The sequence below is a fragment of the Chiloscyllium plagiosum genome, unplaced genomic scaffold, assembly GCF_037043375.1.
Source record: "Chiloscyllium plagiosum isolate Xiang-an unplaced genomic scaffold, Cpla_swu_hap1 HiC_scaffold_18, whole genome shotgun sequence".
Lineage (NCBI taxonomy): Eukaryota > Metazoa > Chordata > Chondrichthyes > Orectolobiformes > Hemiscylliidae > Chiloscyllium > Chiloscyllium plagiosum.
In genome coordinates, this window is record NW_028270156.1 from 60,046,820 (window position 1) to 60,069,313 (window position 22,494).

Sequence of the window (22,494 nt, forward strand, 5' to 3'; positions counted from 1 at the left end):
CTAGAGAGATGCACTGAAATCTTCTGTGTGTAAAGCAACAAAGGCATCTCGCATCATAACTTCCTCATCCCAGCACTGACAGCTCATTGAACAATATGCTTAATACACAAATTACAATCATTTCAAGCTCACTTTATCTGATAAGGCTTCAATACCCATGGAGAGCTTTTTTAAAAAATTAAACGCTGGTGTTTACAGCTCACCCCTTTTATCAACTCTTTATTGAAAGGGTTTACTCGTGGTACTAGCATCCAATGGTAGAGAAGTACTTGAACTGTTAGTTGATATTCAATATGACTGCTCGGTCATGTATTTTGATGACAGTCTTTGAAGTGCAGCCATTTAGGGCAGCGTTCTCTGGCCGTGGCTGCCAGCTTTTCACTGGCACAGCCAGGCTTTTGAAATGGTTGCCAGCTGACTTACTGACCTACACTGCTGCGTCAAATAAAACATGCTTATCCTTCTGATTAGAGCTCTTCACTACTTCTGGGAACTTCTCCAGTCCTATAATCTCTTTGCCCACCCTCTTGAATTTCCTGTTCCTTAGACTCTGGCCTCAACCCCCTTTGCTTCATCATTCATGCCACAGATTCTAGAATCTCCTCCCTGAACCTCTCCACCTTCTCTCCTACATTAAGATTTTTCTCAAAACTTTACCTCTTGGACTAAACTTTTTGATCACCCCCACCCCACCCCCCCTCCCCCCAGTAAGATTTCTTTTCACCAGCTTTCATTTCTTTGACTCTGCATTTTTGTGTACGCCTTTCAGTCCTCAAAGGCACTACAGACGTGCAACATTTTTGCATAACTTGGTTGCCCTGGTCAGGTCAGTCACGGGCAAGTAGTTTTGATTAACGCACACTTTGTCATGTGCTGCTACCTTAGCAATGTTGCACCTAAGCCTTTGTAAAGGCCAGCAATTCCCTTGCTCCTCAGCAGCTCTTTGGTGATTTGTGTAGCAGTCTGTGGGGTTTTGATGGTGGAGGTAGCTTGACTTGCACCGGAGATGGGGCCCTCCACAGCACGACCCGTTACTGACTGGGTTGTCATAAGCTTCTGTTGGGCTGCTGTATGTAAACAGACAGATAGGATAGGTCAGTTACAGCAAACAGATTAAACAAGCCATATCATGCAGCATAGAAGAACACTGGTAAATGGAAAAGGTGTCATTATTTGACTCTCTAATTTTTATTCCTCCCCCTGTCCTTTCCATAAGGTGAAGATTCTGACAGGTATACAAACCCAGAGATGCTCAAAGTGGCCTACACACTAAATAGGGTTTTCTGAGGTTTCTATCTTGACAAGTAATGTTATTAACATTCTCACTCAAGATTGGTGCGGTCAGAGCAGATACCCTGATTTCTTGTTCTCTTCTCAGATTAATAATTAAGATTTTGAGCAATTAAATAGTACCTCTTTGAGCACGCAATAAGGTATTTAATAAAGAACTAGCCAATGGGCAAACATTAAATATGAGTGCCCGAAAAAAATGTGCTACTCATTTTGATATATTTCATTTTGGCAACAAAGAGGGAGTTAATTCTGCATGTTCAATATTGTATGCAACGATCCATGTTCAAAAGTCAATGACAGTTCTGTTCAATAGTAATTAAATGCACAGCAGGAAGTTACTGGGGAAGTGCAGGGTTTAAGAAATTAGTTACAACTGTGATTATCTTGGCAGTTTTCCATTATAAAACATTTTATTCATATACTGTTGACTATCCATAATAAAAGCTAAAAAAAAAGACCCCTCCCAACATCCTTGGTGGGAGACAGAGTAAATAGATCAGACATAAATGTAAAAAAAAAGTCTCGACTTCCAGCATTAGTCAATTCAGAGTATATAGAGCTCAGTCAGAGGCACAGTGGGGCTTGAGCTAAACTCTTCTCAAACAAGATGGTCAAAGTGGCATGGCAGCTCAGTGTTTCGCACGGCTGCCTCACAGTGCAAGAGACCTAGGCTCAATTCCACCCTCAGGCAACTGTCTGTGAAGTTTGCACATTCTCCCCATGTCTGCATGGATTTTCTCTGGGTGCTCCTCCCACAGTCCAAAGATGTGCAGGTTAAGATGGATTAGTTATGCAAAGTTGTCCACAGTATCCAGAGACGCGTAGGCAAGATGGATTAGCCATGGGAGATGGTTAAAGTTATAGGGTTGGGGGATGCTGGATTTGTATGTGATGGGCTTTGAAGGTGTGGGGGTGGTCAGTGTGGACCTGATGAGCTGACACTCTCGGGATTCTATGGGAAAAAGGAGGAGAATCACTTCTGATACCAAAGTATAAAGTCATTCTTGTTGGAAATGCAAATTAGTTGACTCCACGTTGGCAATGTTGCACTTTGCAATTAAATAGTGACAAAAAAAAGAGTAGGTGGAAACAGGCTTACATGGGCCCAGGGTTTCAGTTTTGTTGTTAGTTAAAGGGGAGGTTAAAGTTGCGAGACACAGCTCTCTCTGCTGCAGCCACAAGTTGGAGTTCTTTCTCTGCTGCTAAATTGTTTATTTTGTTGTTCCTTTCTCCTGGACTGGAGGAGATAGCATGAGAAAAACATCTGATTTGCTGAATTTGCCTTTGCCAAGGGTGTGTTTATGAGATGCTGCTATATTGGAACAGTTGATGATTAGTAGTTAAATAATATATATTATTTTGTTAAGTATCTTGGTAGAGTTAAAGTTATGCCAATTCTTTTCTTTTTTGTTTGTATTTTAATGGCATTGTAAGAATAAAGTGTGATTTGCTTAAAGCCTAGTAGTTTGACCAATCCAATCACATCTGGAACACAACACCCTATACTTGCCTTTACATAAGACAAAAGTTACAGTTTAGGCTATCTCCTTGATATATTTTGAAGAGGTTTGGTCTGGTCCATAACAATACCAAAAATTACTTTGAAACTTCATCCAAGATTGACATCAATGTGTTACTGTTAAAGTAACCAACTCTGGTTATTCTGAAAGATTACTTCACTCTACCTCTTGCCTTAAACTGCTCACTTTGTCAAAATGCCTTTCCATCCACCTCAGATATTTTAAAGGCAATAATTAAGTGTTCACAGGAAAGAAAAAACACTCTTCATAGTTTTCACAGCTCATACAATTTTATATCTCGGTTGTCAATGGCAGAGTCCGGGAAACTATCTTTCATTTCTGGAGACTCCAGGGAGAGTTGGAATCATTGTATCATGCACATTTCCCTGTTCATGTAATAGATACCAAGACGTCCTGCATCCTGCAGCTGGATCTTCAGCATCTCCATAGGGGTAGTTACGATAACTTGACAGGTCCCGGCACCACAACCAGCCAGCATCTCCTTGATCAAGGTCAACTGCTTTCTAGAAAGGGAAACAAATACAGCCAACAATGATTCTGCTAATAAGCACTGAAAAGTGAGCTGCTTGTGCCACATCAATAGCTTTGATGGTTCAAATAAAATCTAGCCGTCTGCGAGCTCTGTGAAGTGCATTTTTAAGAAATGGAACTGGATCATTTCCGCAATTCTTTTTGGACACTGACAGATAGTGATATCAAGTTCTACTTATTTCACAGATGGTAGCTTCAAGCAGAGGCACAGCAGAGGTTAAAACACCATGCATAAACCTATCCTGAAATACCTCCTTGAAAATATTCAATTTAGTGCCAAACAATACTCCATTTTGCATTGCAAATTTGTGCCATAAGACGCTTGGCACTGTTAAAGCTTATGACCCATTATGACCTTATGACCCATTAATCAGAGCTGAAATTAGCACTGGGTTTCAATACTAGCTGGACACTAATCTATTCAACCAGCAATGTAACTTGAAGGTATTTTGAAGAAGCCAGCATCTCAGTCGCAAAAGTAGTTCCTTTCAGAGTTTATATTTTGCAATACAACTTTGTGTACACAAAACACATTCTTATCACAGTAATATGAGATATGTAACTGTAAGAAGTGACTTGAGATTGGTTGAAGGAGGCAAGTGTAATAGAATAGCTACATCCAAAGTCAGTGATCAAAAAGCAAGCAGAAATATTACCCCCATCCTAAGGAGCAGCAGAAACAACTGCACATTCATGACAGAAAGTCGCAGTTGACGTGACTTACTTTTTTAAAAAAATGGCCAAACTGCACTAAGTTTTCTCTTTCAGACTAAATGTTAACCTTAAAATGTATGAGAAAAATAGCAGTTTGCCAAAGCCAATTAGAGCATTGAGATCTAATCTCCAGAGTGCTCGCCGTTTTCTCGTACTAACCACTTTGCTTCAGAAATGAAAAATCTTATGGCATGCCCTGAGAGAATGTTTAGGTGATGGATCACTATTGGGCTGATTTGTCAGAGGAGCTCAATGCTTTTTCAACTAAAGCTTTACAATGTGCTTCACTGTATTTGCTCCTCAGTGATGTCTCATACAGTGCTCACAGTTCCTCAGATCCTGGATTGCTTATACCTCATACTCCAGTGATACACTTCCCTAATTAAATTGAGGAATTGGACACCCCTCAAACAAAAAGCATTGAATATTCATGCAGTACTTCATTCTATGGTCTTCATTGCCTTGTTTATCACATTATACACCTGTTTGTGTGTTTTAACAGACCATTGCACTGGCAGTAACAACACCATGGTATCATGCATGCTTCTTTTAAAAGCCTGGTTAAGTCTGCAACCAATTTGACTAGGAAAGTTCAAAACCCTCTATCTCAAGTCTTCCTTCACTATTATTCAGATACAATCATTTTCCAGAGGGGTCACTTGATAGCAATCAGTGGCAGGAATGTTGGCTTATGTTTGCATATTATATGTAGGCAAATACGATCAGAGATTAATTAGTTCAGTAAAGACTGAATCGTGAAGCTGGGACCCCCTAGCTTTGTATTAGTTTCACACATGGCACTGAATTGATCACACCTTTATTCAAACTGGGTGCATCCAGTTTAGATGTTTTGGACAGCCACCGAGCAGAAAAAATATCTTCACCTCTACTAAATGATGTTCAGTGGGAAACAGTGGCTTGAGAGGAATGATACAGCTTCTGAAATGTTAGCCATTCCACTGAACCCACAGCTTGCAGTTAGGAGAGGGAGTTATAGCGTCATACAGCATGGAAATGGACCCTTCGGTCCACGCCGACCAGGTTTCCTAAACTGAATGAGGCTCATTTGCCTGCATTTGACTCATTTCCCTCGAATTCCTTCCTATACACGTAGCTGCCTAAATGTCTTCTAAATGTTGTAGTTGCACCCACCTCTAACACTTCCTCTTGATAGTTCGAGTAGGGGAGGGGTGGAGAGGAGGAGATTAGGGATTTCCTCAAAGCTGGCTACCTGCAGAAATTCATCACCGACCTCTGAATGCTGTGGGAAAACATGCAAACTGTGATCCTCATGGATGGACACACCGCAATCCAAGTGGTATGCAAATTACAGTAAGACAAGGCTGTAACATTGTACCAATATTTGTTCCCAGCTTCCTTACTGCAACACTCCCACCCATCTCCACAAAGCCCCTCTGCTTAAGTGAAGATACTCAACAGGCTTATGTCAAACTATTCAAAATATGAACCAAGATCATGGCAACCTTTGTCATCAAACTGCAGTACGCTGATGACACTTGCGCATGTGGACACTCTGAGGTTAAAATCCTAACCACTGTTGATGTATTCACAAAGATACCCAAAGAGAACAGGATTGGGCTTAACATCTGAAAGACAAAGGTCCTCCACAGCAGAAACAGATTTCTACATCACTATACCATTGATTATATGCTTCCACACTAAACAGGACGACATTCAGCCAGTCAATTAAAGCTAGCTTACTTTCTAGTGAAACTTAGAACATGACACTATTTGGCGATATCATAAATGAAATTCATTACAGGGATGACTGCCTCTGACAAAAAGAAATTAAATAATATGACAAATGGATTTTATTTAGCTGCTATTATCCACATATTGGCTAGTAAATGTGGGCTAGCTAGTCATTCATTTGGGGCACTTACAGGTGACAGATTTCATTGTATTTAGCTGCAAAATACACACATTCAATGACCAGTAACTCAAAGCATGCAAATTTGGCTGACACATTTCTGCACTGAATTTGAACATGCTGAAGTCAACTTTAACACCCATACCGCTCATCAGACAGAGATGAACGAAGTTATCTCTGACCCCTTTATTTAGCCAATCTACCATGTAAATTGGTAGAAGTCATCTGGGCTTTTCTGCATAAAAGCCCGCCATTGCACAATGCTATTTTTTTCTGACTTAGTGACTTTGTAAATCAAATCTAAAAGAAGACATCCAATGACCTGCACCCTTCTGGTTGCCAATTTACGTGATTAGTCAGATTTTCCATTTGTAAAGATTATTACCAGATGGTCATTGCATGGAATCCTTCCACTACACAGAAGGTGTACTACACATCTTGTGTGTGATTTGGCAGCTCATATTACATCCGTCCTCATTGTTTTTTTAAACTGACCTCAATCCTCATATTCCTACCAACTGCTGTGTAAGTAAATTTTGCTAAATTTTTTTTCATTCACACATCTTCAAGTCACCAACACATATGCATCAAGAGTTGATCATATAATTTCAAATCCCTTTGCTAAAGAGCAAATTGTCTTACATGATTGATCATGCTATTGTAGTTATTCATTTTAAAATACTGTCAGATTGACTTTGCTGATCTTTGAAGAACTGGCAATAACTTGCTGAGTGATAGTATTACTCTGGTTTGGATCTAAGTTACAGGTGGAATTTTAAGTGTACTCAAGATATCAGAGTGGGGCTGGTGCGAATATCAGCCAGATCTCTAGCACCTGTTCACCACTCGGTGATTTCTCACTGTAAAATATGTTCAAAGAAACCGTGCAAAAAAATGTTGACTGTATTGAAGTCTAAAGCTAAGCACCTTAGCAATTTTAAAGACAATATGGATGAGGAACAGGAGTAGGTCATTTGATTCCTCAAGCCTGCTTCGCCATTTGAGATGATCACGGGTGGTCTGACTGACAACTTAAATTCACATTCTCACCTCTACCGACAACCTTTCACCCATTTACTGAATTCTATACGGCAACGCCTTAAGAATATTTAAAGACTCTACTTCCACCATTCTTTTAAGAAGAATGTTCCAAGTATTTATAAATCTCTGAGAAACTAAATTTCACCTCATCTGTGTTTTAAAAGGGTGACCCCAGATTTTTAAACAGTTTAAGAGTCATTATTTTCACCAGTTTTCTGCAAAAAAGTATTTTTGATTTCACTTCTTAAAGGCTGATCTCTAATTGAAAGATTCTGCCTTTCTGTTCCTGATTCCCTCAGACAAGAGAAAATAGCTCCCTTTCACTTATCTGATCAAAATTCTTTTTCATTTTAAATACCATCTAAACTGAAACCCCAGAACTATACGACTTGCCCTCATCTATCACACACAGCCTTCTCAGCCAGAGTTCCTTTGAAGTTTGCTACCCAAAACAGAATGTAAAGGGATCAGATCAAGGCTCTGTACAAATGAAGCATCGATTCTTCTCCTTTATATGCCAGCTCCCTTGAAAGAGATCAAACGCTCTGATCGCAAATTTTGATTTTTTTTTGCATCTAACCTTTAACACATCAAAAATAACAAGAAAGAAAACTGACAAAATTAAAATGAAACAACTGACTGTAGAGTAGTTTGCTGTGTGACTTCAATTATCATTTTTCAATTTTCCTTAGTTTATGCCACAGGCAATGAAATACATCCCTTACATAAAAACGAAGAAACCATAAATATATTGGAATTTGATACCTTCCAGAAACTGTGTGAGATAAAATCAAACTAACTGCATGCAATAATTCTCAATAAGGTCAATTAACATATTTATATTTAATCAAAATTATCCCCAGAGATATCAATGAACAGAAAGCATACAGAAAGAAATCTGGGCTTTGAAGCAATGTCCCACAGACATTAATTTATGCCTAATTTATTTGGGAGATGATTCATCGCTTTGAAGCATTTTAGCAATTAATTCATGCGCAATATTAATTGACTATCTTAATACTTTGTACATATAAAAACTATGATGGATTAACAAATTGTCGTTGAGAAGTTTAAAGTGGCCATTACACATACCTAATCTCCTTCCAACAACTAGGTTTTAAAGGGGAAAGCAAGTTTACGGACACATGAAGCCTTCATGGAAACAATGCCTTATTAAATGGTCTTGTGCCCAGATGGAAAGGCACAATTTCAAAAATCGATCTGAGCATCATTTAATCCATGTAACGTTTAGTGAAGCCATTGCCCTACTTTTGGTTTGTCATGCAGATGAGTATGGTGACTTTTTTTCTACAATGCATTAGGCCTGTGATGTTAACTCATGTGCTCTGGTACTTTCTCAGTGTTACTTTAGCCTCAATAAAAAGCAGGAAGAAGAAAACAGCCTTTAGTGAAAACAAAAAAAATTTAAAAGATACAAAATTGAAATAGAGCAGCATACTTAGAAGAGGAATTATTTTTCTCCACATTAAGGCACATTTCCTGCACATTTTGTTAGAAGACGTCAATCTCAAATTCATCCAAACAAAATCAATTAATTCAGATTGTATTCCGATACAACACTCCAAGACTGCTGCACTTCCAATGGACTTCCAATGACTTTAATCATGCAGTAGCAAGCTAGTACTGAAAGCTAATCTGCAAGCAAACATTGCAGGTAAACTACAAGCAGGGGCCAGTCCAGTAAGTCTCATGAGAAGCTTAACCCAAAGAATTTGCTTTTAACATGCTGGATTTAAGAGAAACAGAGAGAAAAGGAGGCTGCTTCTCTGTGTTGCTGAGACTCTCCCATCCCACTGGCAGCAGCCTCGCTCATCCATTGAGCTCAGCTGTCAAAGTGATTACTTGCAACAGCATCTGCTAGGTTCTCCACAGGGATCGGAGTCAGCCAGCGCTGCAAATAGCTTTGACTGGTTGCAAGGTTAAAACAAGAATTAAGATCAAACAAAGTTACTTCTAGTGAAAGAATTATGCTTTTCTTTCTTTTTAAAAAGAAAAGCTAAAATTAATAAGATTTGCATTACTCTTCAGAGTTTCCATATTCTTTGGATCAGTAAAACTGCACGGTCCATTCCAAAACATGTTGATATTTTTAAGATTTTGCAAAGATAGTATTCCACCAACCCCAACCTACCACTTCTTTGAGCAGTGATGCAATGGACCTGACTGCCACTTTGTTAGTTTCAACTGAACCAGACGAGGCCACCATTTGAATTGAAATTTGTGATCTGAATCACAACCATCCGAGAAAGTCAGGCAATTTGGTATTTTACCTTTTCATTCATGTGGTGAAGGCATTTCTGACAAGATCAGCACTTACTGTCTGCCCCAAAACACCAGACAACAGTTAAGAATCAAATACATGGAAATATCACTACCTGCATGTTTCTCTCTAAACAATCCACCATCCTGACTTGGTAATACATCATTGTTCCTTGACTGTTGCAAAATCCTGGAACTTACTCCCCCTCAGTGCTCTGAAGGTACTGACATTAAATGGATTACAGCAGTCAAAGCTAGCAGGTCACGAGCACTTTCTCAAAGACAACTATGGACGGGCCATAAATGCTGGTCTAGCCAGTGACAGCCACATTTCAAAAAATGTGTTTAATGGCAAGAGTCAAGTTGCTAATACACTTCGAGCAGTTTTTTTCAATCTGGAATCTGCAGCCACTTTTCTGTTTGGAATTGATAGTATGTGCTTGCCAGATACTTAAGAATACTGAGAATGATTTGTACATGCAGACTAGATAAACATGGGATTGTGGCATTTGGTCTGCATTCTCTGCCTGCAACCATTTTCAGACTTTTTTAGGTTTTGTACTACTTGTATGTTTCAGTAAGATGACCCCTCTTTCATCTAAACTCAACACAGATCCAGGCAAAACTCATCAAATCTTTCCTCACAAAATGATTCCTGGGATAAAGGGGTCAATCAAGTGAACCTTTTCTGACCTACTTCAAATGCTGTTATATACTTTCTCGAGGAAAGAGACCAAATTTGACACAGTACTTCAGATGTAGTCTCACCAATGTATTTACAGTTGTAGCAAATCCTTCCTATTATTATACTCTACTCCCTTGCATTAAACAACCATATTTCATTTGCAACCATATTTCTCTTGCTGTACCTACGTACCAGTTTTCTGTGCTCACATATATTCCTCCATATTAAAGAGCATTCATTTTTCTCCATGTAAATAACACAGTACTTTTCTATTCTTCTTGACAAAGTGGTCATCTTTATACTTTCCCAGTTCATACTATATCTGCCAATTCTTTTTTTTAAACCACTCACTGAATCAACATCCCTTTATAGATTGTCCTCCTCAAAACTTATTTTGTTCACTATCTTTCGTTATCAGCAAATTTAGTGACTTCAAGTCTGGTTCCATCCTTCGAGTCATCAATACTGATTCTAAATAGTGGAGACCTGTCACTCCACTGGTTACATCTTGTCAAACCTGCTATGACCCACTTATTTGTAATCTTTGCCAATTAGCTGTCAATCCATCATCCATGATAATGTTACCCTGACATCCTGAGGTCTTACCTTACAGTTACCATGTAGTAATCATTTTGTGCCATCTTATCAACACTTTATCATGCAGTACAGAAGAGGCCCTTCAGCCCATTGAGTCTCCACCAGTGTTATAAAAGTTCCAGTGCTCTTCCAAGGTTTTTTTTATTTGATGAGGTTGTAAGGTAATTCATCATAAGGTAGCCTCAAATACTCTTCCTGACAATATATCTCAGATTCCCACCACCATCTAAATGAAGAAGTTTTCCTCAAATCCAGTCAATACCTTCTGCTTTTGACTTCAATTGTGTCTCCTTGTCATTGATCCTTCAACTAAGTGGAACAGCTGTCTTTGCCCCTCATAATATCAAACACCACGATCAGGTCCCCTCACAGCCATGTCTGTTCTAAAGAAAACAACCCGAGCTTATCCAGCCTGCCGACATAGCTAAAATGTTCCATCCCAGGGAATATCTTGGTCAAACTCCTCTGCACCTCCTCCAGTGCACTGATGCCCCACACATCCTTCCGATAGTGCAATGACCAGTAATCCAGCTGTGGCCTAACCAAAATCCTATATAGCTCCACCATGATCTCCCTCTTCTTATATCTTTGCCACAAATGCCCCTTTGCCTTCTTAAGATAAAGACAAATGCCCCTCATGTCTTCTTGACTACCCTATTTTGACCTGTCCTACCATCTTCAGGGATCCATGGACAAGGACCCTAAGATCCCTCTTCCTCTGAATTTCCTAGTGTCTTGCTATTTATATAGTGTTCCCTTGTTCTGTGCCTTCTTCCAAAGCACATCACTTCACAATTATCAATATTAAATTCCATCTGCCACTGATCTACTCATTTAATCAATCCATCTTTATCCTATGTAGCCCAAGACCTTTCTTCTCACTGTAACCAGCCAGGCAATCTTTGACTTTTATACAAATTTACTTATCTCTAAACCCAACCCCACATTTTCATCTATATCGTTTATATGTATCACAAACAATAAGTGATGCAGCACTGACCTCACCACCATGCTCTCATCACAAAAACAGCCTTTACCATCATCTTCTGTCTCCTACCATGAAGCCAATTTTGGATCCAACTTGCCAAGTTACATAGAAAAGTACAGACCAGAACAGGCCCTTAGGCCCACGACGTTCACCAAGACTTAATCCTAATGTAAAATATAGTAACGTAACCTATGCACACCTCAACTCACTGCTATCCATGTGCATGTCCAGCAGTCGCTTAAATATCCCCAATGACTCTGCTTCCACCACCACAGCTGGCAACGCATTCCATGCATTCATAATTCTCTGCGTAAAGTTCCCTGGATCCCATGTTTATCAGTCTCTCATGTGGGGTCTTGACCAAGGATTTGCTGAAATCCATATAAACTATATCATCTGCACTACCCTCATATACACACCTGGTCACCTCCTCAAAAGATTTGGTAGCCATAACCTTCCTCTCACCACAAATGGAAATCAATTCTTTTCTTCAAAGTTGTCTCCAATTGTTTGCCTCGTGTCCTTTTGCATCTATTGTAAATTCAAGTGCACCACAATTACAGGATCCGTTTTATCCACATTAATTTGAGTTCTTTGAGAAAGTAACAAGCATTGAAGAATTACTTTCCTTATACAAAAGCATGCTGAATTTGTCTGAATGTGTTAAGATGTTTTAAGCTAAAACCTCTAATAATATATTCCAACATTTTTCCCCACGACAAATATAAGGCTAACTGGCCTGTAATTGATTTACTTTCTATCTCCTTCCTTTCTTGAATATGGAAATTAAATTTGCTATTTACAAAATTGACAGGATCTTTCCAGAATTAAATCATTTGGTAAATTTAAAATCTAGGCATCTTCCATTTCTGCAGCTACTCTTTTCAAACCCGAGGATGAATTCCTTCAGCTCCATGCAACTTAACAGCCTTTAGCGAATATTTTCCTCAGTACCCTGACGTTAGGAATTGTAATTGGTTTGTGTTTTTCCGTTCATTTCACCTCTTGATTTGCAAGGATTTCTGGGATATTAACTGTATCTTCCACAGTGAAGACAGACAGACAGACAGACCAACAGACCATCTGTTAAGCTCTTCTGCCATTTCCCTGAAATACATATTTTGAAACATATATTTCTTCAATGTGAATTGGTTCTACACTGGCTATAATGAGATTCCAGCCCGATTGTTTTATATGGCATGGCTATTGTGCAATTTTCTTATAATGTGAGATCACACGAGAACGGAACTATTGCGTTATAACAGAACCAGCCATATCGCTTTATTTATTAATTGGCGAACCTTGACTAAATAAAGTGGAATAATTGGCATGAATGTGAAGATAGCTACCTGTAATGAAAACAAAAAACGCTGGAAATCTCAGCGGGGCAGGCAGCATTCAAGGAGAGAGAGCAGGCTAACGTTTTGACTCTAAATGACTCTTCATCAGTACAGACCCCGGCATCTACAATAACTTCCTCCTAGCCACCTGGCATAACTGGAATGGAGCATTACATATTTTTGAACACTAAAACATAACCATTACATGTGGTGTGCATAGGTTAGTCCCAGCCCAGGACAGACAGTTCTGCAGACCCGAGTTTACTTTATATGTTGGTTTTTCTAATCAATTTGTTATTACACACCCCTGGGCAGGATGTGAACCTGGGCCTCCTGGCTCAAAGGTAGGGACACCACACCACAGCACAAGAGTCCCTGGGCCTGCTTTTTAAGTTCAACCTGTTCAGAGATCTTATGACACACCTTTGTAGCAGATGGAACGTGAACACAGGCCTCCTGCTGCAGGGATAGGGAGACTACCACAGTACCACAAGCACCCGCTCGGTCTGCTTTTTTGTTTTAAAAAAAAAAAATCACCTGTTCAGACATGTTATAACACACCTCTGGAGCAGGTAGTGTCAGCAGAAACTCCCCAGAGCCTGAATGAACCTGTGTGAATGACAGCACTGTGAGGTCCACATGTAATAACGTCACACTGGTAGAGCATGCAGAAACAGCACTAAGCCGAGATTCTGCACATCCACCAAATGAGGCACTGTGAATCTGCAAACAGGTGCAAAGGTCATTAAAGTAGTGCCAGCTGGTCAGCTCCTCCTGGTAGGCAAGGGAAAGACAGCAGCAGTATTTAGACTGGTTGAATTCAGGGGATGGGGAGCACTGACAGTGCTAAGCACTTCACCTCCAACTTTACTGAAGGACTGACTCAGACTGTCCTTCCCACTGGAAGGCAGCTACATCCATCACTCGATAATGACATGACATGGCACAGCCAAGCGGACAATCTGCATGCTCCCCGTGCCTACGAAACACAGCCTAAGTAAAACTCTACATCACAACTAAAACTGGAAAATAATATTCATCATAAGCAATTAAATTTTGAAACCTGAAGGAAGCTATGATAATTGAATGCAGAATTGCTAGGGAAACACATTCGCCAAAGTCTTCTACTAACGGCCATTATTCCAGCATTTCACGGAATAGATTTTCTGTATTTTGACAAGACATAGGAACTCAATTATGTATAAATCTGACAACAACAAATTTCACAGTGAAGCAGCACTGAAACAAATCATCATAAATATTTCAGTAATTCTTGGCTACTATGAGAACCTGACTTTTAAAATGGTTGCTCTCTAAGCAGCTGCAACTATTATTTTTACCCCCATCAACTTGCGGCAAAGGAAATATTTTCAAAACAAAAATGCATAATTCAAGGATGGAAAGCAGAGCTGCACTTAAAAGCAGCTCTGATCTTAAATAGTCACAACCCTGACACGGACACTGCATCTGCAGAAATTGCTCCCCACCATGTGGTAGCACAGATGAACACAATATTGGGGCATTGCATTCATAACATGGAGCATTTTTCTAGCTATTTTTAAATCAGCTTGTTCAGATGTATTGGATCACACCTCTGGAGCAGCTGGGATTTGAGCCCGGACCTTCTGGCTCAAAAGGTAGGGACACTACCACTGTATGCTGAGATATTTGTACATTTAAAATCATGAGGGAATAACATTCCTAAAACACAGCAGCGCTGTAGCCTGAACTAGCTGTGATCATTTCATAACCCTCATTGTTTTTGGCGGCGGGTAAGAATTTTATTTAACGAAGAACTCGATGCTTAATTTTGAAAGTGGTCAGTCAGTTGTATCAAGTTTTGACTGCTGTATTAAACTGCATTTTACGTGGGGACCTCCTTTCTCTCTGCCAGTCCCTTGATTTTGAAAGAAACTTCCACTTACCCATCCTTTGAAAGCATGTGACGGAAGAAATCATTTGCTGCAAGCTTTATGGCTTTTTCTGGTGTAACTAAAGTAAGATTGACAGCAGCTCCTACAGTGATGTAGATGGGACAAAAGAAAAGAAAAATAATCCAGATATTAAAAGCATTTTATTTTCTTTACAAAATTCCAACTTACAATCAAAATATGACAGCAATATGGAGTGTATTATAAACAGAAACTATGTTCTGTTGTTTAAATTTCTGTAACTCTATAGTGACAACGCTTAAAGATTGCATGAAAGCAGTAATTGAAGGAAGCAGACTGCAGATGACAGAAATAGCACAAGCACAATGTATAGTTAGTAAGGAAAAGCTTTGAAAGGGGATACAGTTCTTAATTGGACTGCTCAGTGTTACAACATTTCATGGAGAGACATGCACTCTGACTCATTACTTCCTAAATGATACTGTATACTTTCAGCTTCCTTCTGTTCAATGATTAATCCCATGCCAAGCAGGACATTATCCGACCAACACATAAGTGAAAGCACCCAATCTAATGCAATTTCACTATTACATGAACACACAATTAAAGCAGTTTTAGACTGCAAGTATAAAATATATACATTTAATTGTTAATAGTTTTAAGTGTTTTATATACATAAAAATAAATAAAAAGGTCAAAATGATAGTTTCGCTCCAAAGCAGACAAAGCATTTGAGAGTCGGGACTGTCATCTCTCCAAATTTGCATGCTTGCCTCATTTTTAACTCTTAGTTAGACACAGACATGAAAACAAAAATGACAAAAGGGAAAAGAATATTGCTCTTCAAGTTCCCTCCTTTTACCAACTGCCAAGTACAACAATGAACACAAGGGAAAGCTGCAGGGATGTGACTTCAATATTGTTTACTTAAACAAGGCAAATTGTTTCAACTCTCCTATGGTTTAATGTTATCTGGTTCAGAATATATGTAGATTTCAGTTTAGTCTTTTCCAACTTTTTGTTCAATCCAAGCAGAATTAAGTGCGACACTTAAAATTACTGAAGTTACTCTTTGTTGGAGCTGCTGAACTTCGTTATGAGGCTCGTACAGGTGTATAGGCCAGAACACAGTTCAAATTGGGCTGATCCTGGTTTCAGACTATAAACATAACTTGAAACGTTGTGCAAATAGATAGAAGCACCTAGGGCTGTTCGCATTGGAAAAGAGATGGTTTGGAGGACCAGTCAGTTTAACTTCAGTAGTGGGGAAGCTTTGAGAGAGATAATTATTCGGGACAGAATTACTGGTTACATGAGAAAGGTAGGTTGATGGGGAAGAGTCAATATGGATTTGTAAAGGGGAAATCATGTTCAAGTAACTTGCTAGACTTTTTGAGGTCATAACTGAAAGACTCAGTAAGGGTAATGCTATTGATGCGATGTATATGGATTTTCAGAAGGCATTGGACACAGTGCAATACAACAGACTTGTGAGGAAGGTTCTGGTCATGAAATAAACAGTTAGTAACAACATGCACAAAATTAGTTGAGTGACAGGAAATAGAGTAATGGGCTGGAAGGAGGTTTGAAAGGGAGCTCCCCCCATTGGTTGAGTATCGGGACCCTTGCTTTTTCTGATATATATATTAATGACCTGAATTTTGATGTGCAGGGGATAAACTAAATGTTTGTAGATACACAAACCTTGGAAGAAAATGTAAGCTGTGAAGAGGACAGTGCGGAACTTCAAAAGGACATTAACTGAAAGATGAGTTTTTATGTTGAGAAATGCAACGTCATGCATTTTGGTGGAAAGAACATTGAGAGACCATTTAAAACAGGGGATACTATTCTAAAGGGGCACAAGAACAGCGGTGTTCATGTGCACAGATCATTTAATGTGGCAGGGCTGGTAGGGAGAGCAATAAATAAAACATACAGCATCATTGGTATTATAGTAGAGGCATAAAGTACAACAGCAAGACAGTGATATTGAATTTGCAAAAAGAACTTGTCACATCTCAGATGGAGCATTACATACACCACATTGCAAGAAGGATGTGAACACACTGCAGAAAGGTTAGAAGTAGTTTACAAGAATTGCTCCAGAGACGAGAAACTTTAATTCTGCGGATAGAATGAAGAATTTGTATTGCTCTCCTTCAAGATAGAAAAGCTAAAAGGAGATGTGATGGAGATTTTCAAAACTAGAAGCAGTCTGGATCAAGTAGATAAGGATAAACTGTCCCTGCTCATCAACAAAAAAAAACAAGCAGACTTAGACTTAAAGTGATATGCAATAGCAAGTTTGAAGTGAGGCAAAACCTTTTCACTCAGCAAGTAGTTAGGATATGGAGTGAACTACCTGGAAGTGTGGTCTAGGTGGGTAAAATTGAGGCATTCAGGAGAGTATTGGATGATTATTTTAGGTAATAAAGTAATTTGCAAAGGTATGTTGAAAAGGCACAATGGGCTGGATGGCCTCCTTTCGTGCCATAATACTTTGGTGATCCTGTAATTTGATAAAAGCATTCAAAATAATGAGGGATCTGGACAGAGTAGAGAGGGAGTAATTGCTCCCATTGGCAAAAGGGTTGAGAATCAGAAGACACTAATTTATACTGACTGCCAAAAGAAGCAGTGGCAGATAAGCAGGAAGCTTGGAGAACTGTAGCATCACATGGGAATGCATTTTTTTTTAAAAAAAAAGCACAATGAGCAGTTCGGACCTACAAATAGTGTGCTCATAACTGTGATGGAGTTGGATTCAATATGGCTTTGGGTGACACCATTAACTGTGTGACTTCCACTTGCTGCCTTCACAAGGTGGAATGTGATTGATCCTGTACAAAGATTGCAAGATAATGAAAAGGCTGGCTGTACCAGAGAGTCCAGGAAAAATAGGACTGGTGGGAAATGGGTCTCAGCGAGTGAGAGAAACTGATCGTAAACTTATGCCTGCTACGATATTCACAGAGGTTTAAAAACCAGAATGTTTGTTAACTTCAGATTGCTGAACTGAAGAACAACATTCACAGAATCTATCATAGAATCCCTACAGTATGGAAGCAAGCCATTTGGCCCATTGCATCCACACTGCTCCTCTGTAGATTATCCCACCCCGCTATCCTATCCCTGTAACCCTGCATTTCCCATGGCCAAACTGCGTAATCTGCACATCCTTGGGCTGTGGGAGGAAACTGGAGCACTCAGAGGAAACCCATGCAGACACGGAGAGGACGTGTGTGTGGAATTTGCAGAGTCACCCAAGGCTGGAATCAAACATGGGTCCCTGGCACTGTAAGGCAGCAGTGCTAACCATCGCACCACTTGTTGCCCCAGCATTCTGGTGACGCATTTCAAAAACATCAAGGATGGATAGACAAAGCAATCTCTAGTGCACAGCAAGGCATTGTGACTCATTATGAAGAATCCAAAAAAACTGTAATCCTCTTTCAAATTTAGCGCATTAGAATTTTTATTCTTTTAAAAAAAAAAGCACTCCGGTTTTAAAGCAAAAAATGTACTGGTCTTAAATCTGTTACATCTTTCACTCTGAAGGCTGTAGTTGGGTAGCAAATGTGTTTGCAGAATTAAAAATGTAGAGAACATCAGCTCAAATCCCATTCTAACAAAAATTATTTAAATTTAGTTTGAAATAAATCAGCAGATAAATATCTAGACCGATTAAAAATGAACTTGAGGCTATCCGATTGCTGTAATAATCCAAACGGTTCAGTAAACTCCTTCAGGGAAGGAAACTTGCTGTCCCACACAATGGAATTAACACACAGCGTTCCACAGCAGCAGCATTACATACCACTCAGAATGGCAATGTTTAGAGGATAGGGAAAATATTTTTGAGGTGGAGATCTGAATGGGAACTTTTTAAAAATCATCAGTTTGTAAGGGTAGTATGGTCACTGAAGACATTTGAGCTGCAAAGCCCTATGGCATGGAGTGCCTCGTGATGCCTCATCTATATCATGTGAATTTAGGGGTGGTGCTTCCAGGAAATTCTTCATAGCAGATGAGATAATAGGATGAACATTCAGCTGCAAACAAGTGTTAATAGCTGGACATGGAACAACATGGTAGAGACTTGGAAATTGAAGAGCTAGTGTCTTATACACTGTTAGAGAAGGATGCATTCTACTGTGGAGAGATGGAATCTTTCAACTTTTCTGACTAGAATTTACTGGTGTGAAATTTAATCAGCTTCTTCATCATTTTAGTTGTGCTTATGCAAGTAGCAATTCTCTAATGCATAACACTGTAGTAACTGGTTTGGGGAGTCCTCCTTTGTTCACAAGTAAAAAAAACTGAACCAGCTCTTGGTTTACTGAGTTCTTAGTATCTCTCAGATTAGTGTATGCCAAAAGGAAAATAAAAGTATGGACATTACCATGTATCTCAGATGTTAGGAGGGCAGTCTGATCCTAACATTTCCCTGCTGTTGGGCACGCATGGGACAAGGAAATCACACAGAATAGAAGCTCATGGGAGGAAAAGACCACCGTCATCAATCATTGGTGGAATTACCAAATCATGCAAATGATGGAAATCAGATTATTTGCTGGCCACGATGTTGTAGAGTTTTAGCAACATCCGCTAGCCTCTCAGTAATGAATGGCTATTTCAGTACCATTGACAGGAGCAAGAACAAAATATTATTTGGAAGTCAACATTCAACCATGAATTACAAATGATAGATTTCAAGATTATTTGTTCAAGTTTCCTTTGTTCAGTTTGCAGCTAAGTAAATTGTCTAGCTAATTTCCAAGTTATACAATGGGCCAAATAAAAATTGGGGCTTCACTAATGTGGAAATACAGGACCCAAGTTCCATTTTAAATGTCAGCACATTCCTGAACGCAGCAGCAACTCGAGAAAACTCTGTTTCCCTTCTGGGAGGAACATAAATTAAAGTGGTGTGATGATGAGGCATTGCTGGAGGTCTTTCAGAAGTTAGTGCAACAAATACAGTGATTTTAAAAGGTTTGGTAACTAGTTTTCAGACCGACCACATATCAGACTAGAGAAAAAGTAGCTTAAAACAAGAGGTGTGCACTCTAACATTAACAAAAAATCTTCAGGTTATGTCCCACAATCAGCTCCATCACATTGCATGTCATATTTGATCATTTTTAAACCATTCCTCTTTTCCACAAAATTGACACTTCAGTTTTTAACGACAGTCTTTCTAGATTGAAGAAAAACAATTCCCAATTTAACTAGACTAATACAAAACATGAAAAAAACTCTTGAAAAATTTTGAATCATTTAATCTGCTTGGGTCTGGTTACATAATTCTGGGTTTGTACAAATAAAATTTGCTTTTATGCTTCAACAATTCAGGGATGCTAGTCAGCTTGGACCATTTGACATGTCATTTCCAAGTCATGTTCCAAGCCGTTTCCAATAAAGATATATATCACTGCTCCGTTAAAGCAATTAAGTCAATATTCTGATCTCCCTCACACCATTGCAGAGAAAAGCTCATCACAAGGATGTGCTGCAGTAGGACGAGAAGAAAGCCCACCACCTATGCAAGACAACTTGGAGTGGGTAATAAATGGAACATCACCATCATTGCCCATTATCCAAGAATGATTGATTGCTTTCAAAAAAAAAGCATTAAAAAAAAAGTCAATGCAAAGTCCAAAATGTCACGACTCCATGAGATGTACCATTTTATTTTTTAAAAAAGCAAACTTCAGACATAGGCTTAAAGAAGCTGGAAACATTTAGACCAACAACTTTGAAAAATGTGAGTTCCATGCAAAACACCCAGTTAGTAAGAAAATGAACCCTGCTCCAAAATGGTCCCTTCACCAAACCATACAAAAAGCATTTATTCAATACTGCCATTCTTCCCCCAAGATAGGACATTGCAACAAGGTCTTTCATTATATGCATTTACCATACCATTAAAAGTGGCACTGGTCTTTTGAGTGCCCATACTTTCTTGTCCTCTGAAAGAAAACAAATAAGGTATTTTCACATCTACAATTGACGACTTCCTTTTTAATAACTCTGCATACATTTCCCACCTGCATAATCATATAAAAACTCAAGTACCTTTAACAAGGAATGAAACATAAACTTCATCAAAAAATGATTATAAGCAATGACTAATTTCAATATAATTTAACTGATATAGAAATTTTGCCTAAATGAAATGTGGTAAAGGACACCTCTCAATACAACACTGACTGGTACAGACTATGACGGCTCAGGGTCAAACTGTGCTGAAATACCAAAACTCACCTGAAGTCAAGGAGATTAATGTCAGCGTTGAGACTGGAGGCAAATGGGGAGGAGGAATCAAACTTGCAAGTGATCGCTGTTAGAAAGTTACAGGCATACATTCATTGGGCAAAGATATGAATAGGTTGGTGTGTGAAGTGTCCCATGACTTTGTGGTTAAATCTATGGACTAGGCAGCTTACAATATATGCAAAAGGGTGCCTTATTTCTTTGTAACTGAGTCACATACAACAGTACAGTATAGGAACAGGTCCTTCAGCCCATCATGTCTATGCCTAACATAATGCTATTCTAAACTAACACCATCTGCTTGTACATGGTCTGTATCCCTCTATTTCCTGCCTGTTTGTGTTTCTAAATGCCTCTGAAACGCTGCTATCCCCTCTGCTTATACCACCTCCCCCTGGCAGAGCATCCCAGCTACCTACCACCCTCTGTGTAAAAAAAACTTACCTCACACAATTCCTTGAAATTTTTCCCCCCTCACATTAAACAAATATCCATAGTATTTGACATTTCCACTGTGTGAAAAAGACTCCAACTATCCACTGTCTCCATGTCTCTCAGAATTTTATACAATTCTATCAGGACACCTCTCAGCTTCCAACATACCAGCAAAAAACATTACCTCGAGTCAGTACTCTCAGGAGGGAATACATATACACATTTTTATAAATAATACAATGTTATAGGTTTTTATATTGCATTGTCACACTTAATGTCTAAGAACTTGGTTTCCTCTATTACTGCAGCATTCAATTTATCCTTGACATTAGGTACAGGATGATATCTGATAAAGCAGCCATTTCAATTCTAAACGCTAACCTCTCCTGTTGCTGCAGCCTTCTTTGCTTTAAACTCATCTTACAATGCTGGTGAATACTTCAATCAACTTTCTATCTATCTTTCCTTCATGCTCGATATGCACCTTTTACCCACAGTCTTCTTCCACATTTCATTCCCACTTGGTGTAAACTCTACTCAATCTTTCTCAAAAATATCAGGATAGCACAGTCTAACCTGATCATTACCTATTCTCAACATGTCACATATCTTCTCAATGTCTGCTTGTTCTTCACCTTGGTTACTCACTGAAAATAAAAGGTCCCTTACACAGTGTATTCCTTGTAGTGCTGAGGGGATAGCAGGTACAGAGTAATTTGCAGGTCGAAATTGGAAAACAAAATGGGCAGACCTGGAATAAAAGGATCTGAATTAATTCATTCATGATTGTCTCCACAGAGACGGAAACGGGGAACTTGCTATCTTTATCATGTGACACTTCTACAAAATATAGTTGACTCTTCAATTCACATTTTCAATAAGTGCAGGATGCTCACACAGTTTTACAGCCAACTAGCAAACAGAAACATGTCATTGGGTTCAACTTTAACTGGAGGCAACTATTTTGATAGTCATCAAGTAAACAAA

At 39.1% G+C, this 22,494-nt stretch overlaps 1 protein-coding gene across 3 annotated transcripts in view; it reads right to left on the reverse strand.

The window, feature by feature from the left end:
* The window catches only part of LOC122557930 (mitochondrial glutamate carrier 1-like), a 141,416-nt gene that overhangs the window by 25,021 nt on the left and 93,901 nt on the right, over positions 1–22,494 (reverse strand). For 2 of the 3 annotated variants that reach the window (XM_043706156.2, XM_087996716.1), the window contains exons 6-8: positions 14,827–14,917; positions 3,219–3,337; positions 881–1,067 (exon numbers count right to left, since the gene is read on the reverse strand). In XM_043706156.2, coding sequence (XP_043562091.1) covers positions 881–1,067; positions 3,219–3,337; positions 14,827–14,917 — 397 coding nt within the window. Of the gene's footprint in view, positions 1–880; positions 1,068–3,218; positions 3,338–14,826; positions 14,918–20,721; positions 20,769–22,494 lie in introns of all 3 variants that reach the window. The other variant, XM_043706159.2, reaches the window with a different exon arrangement.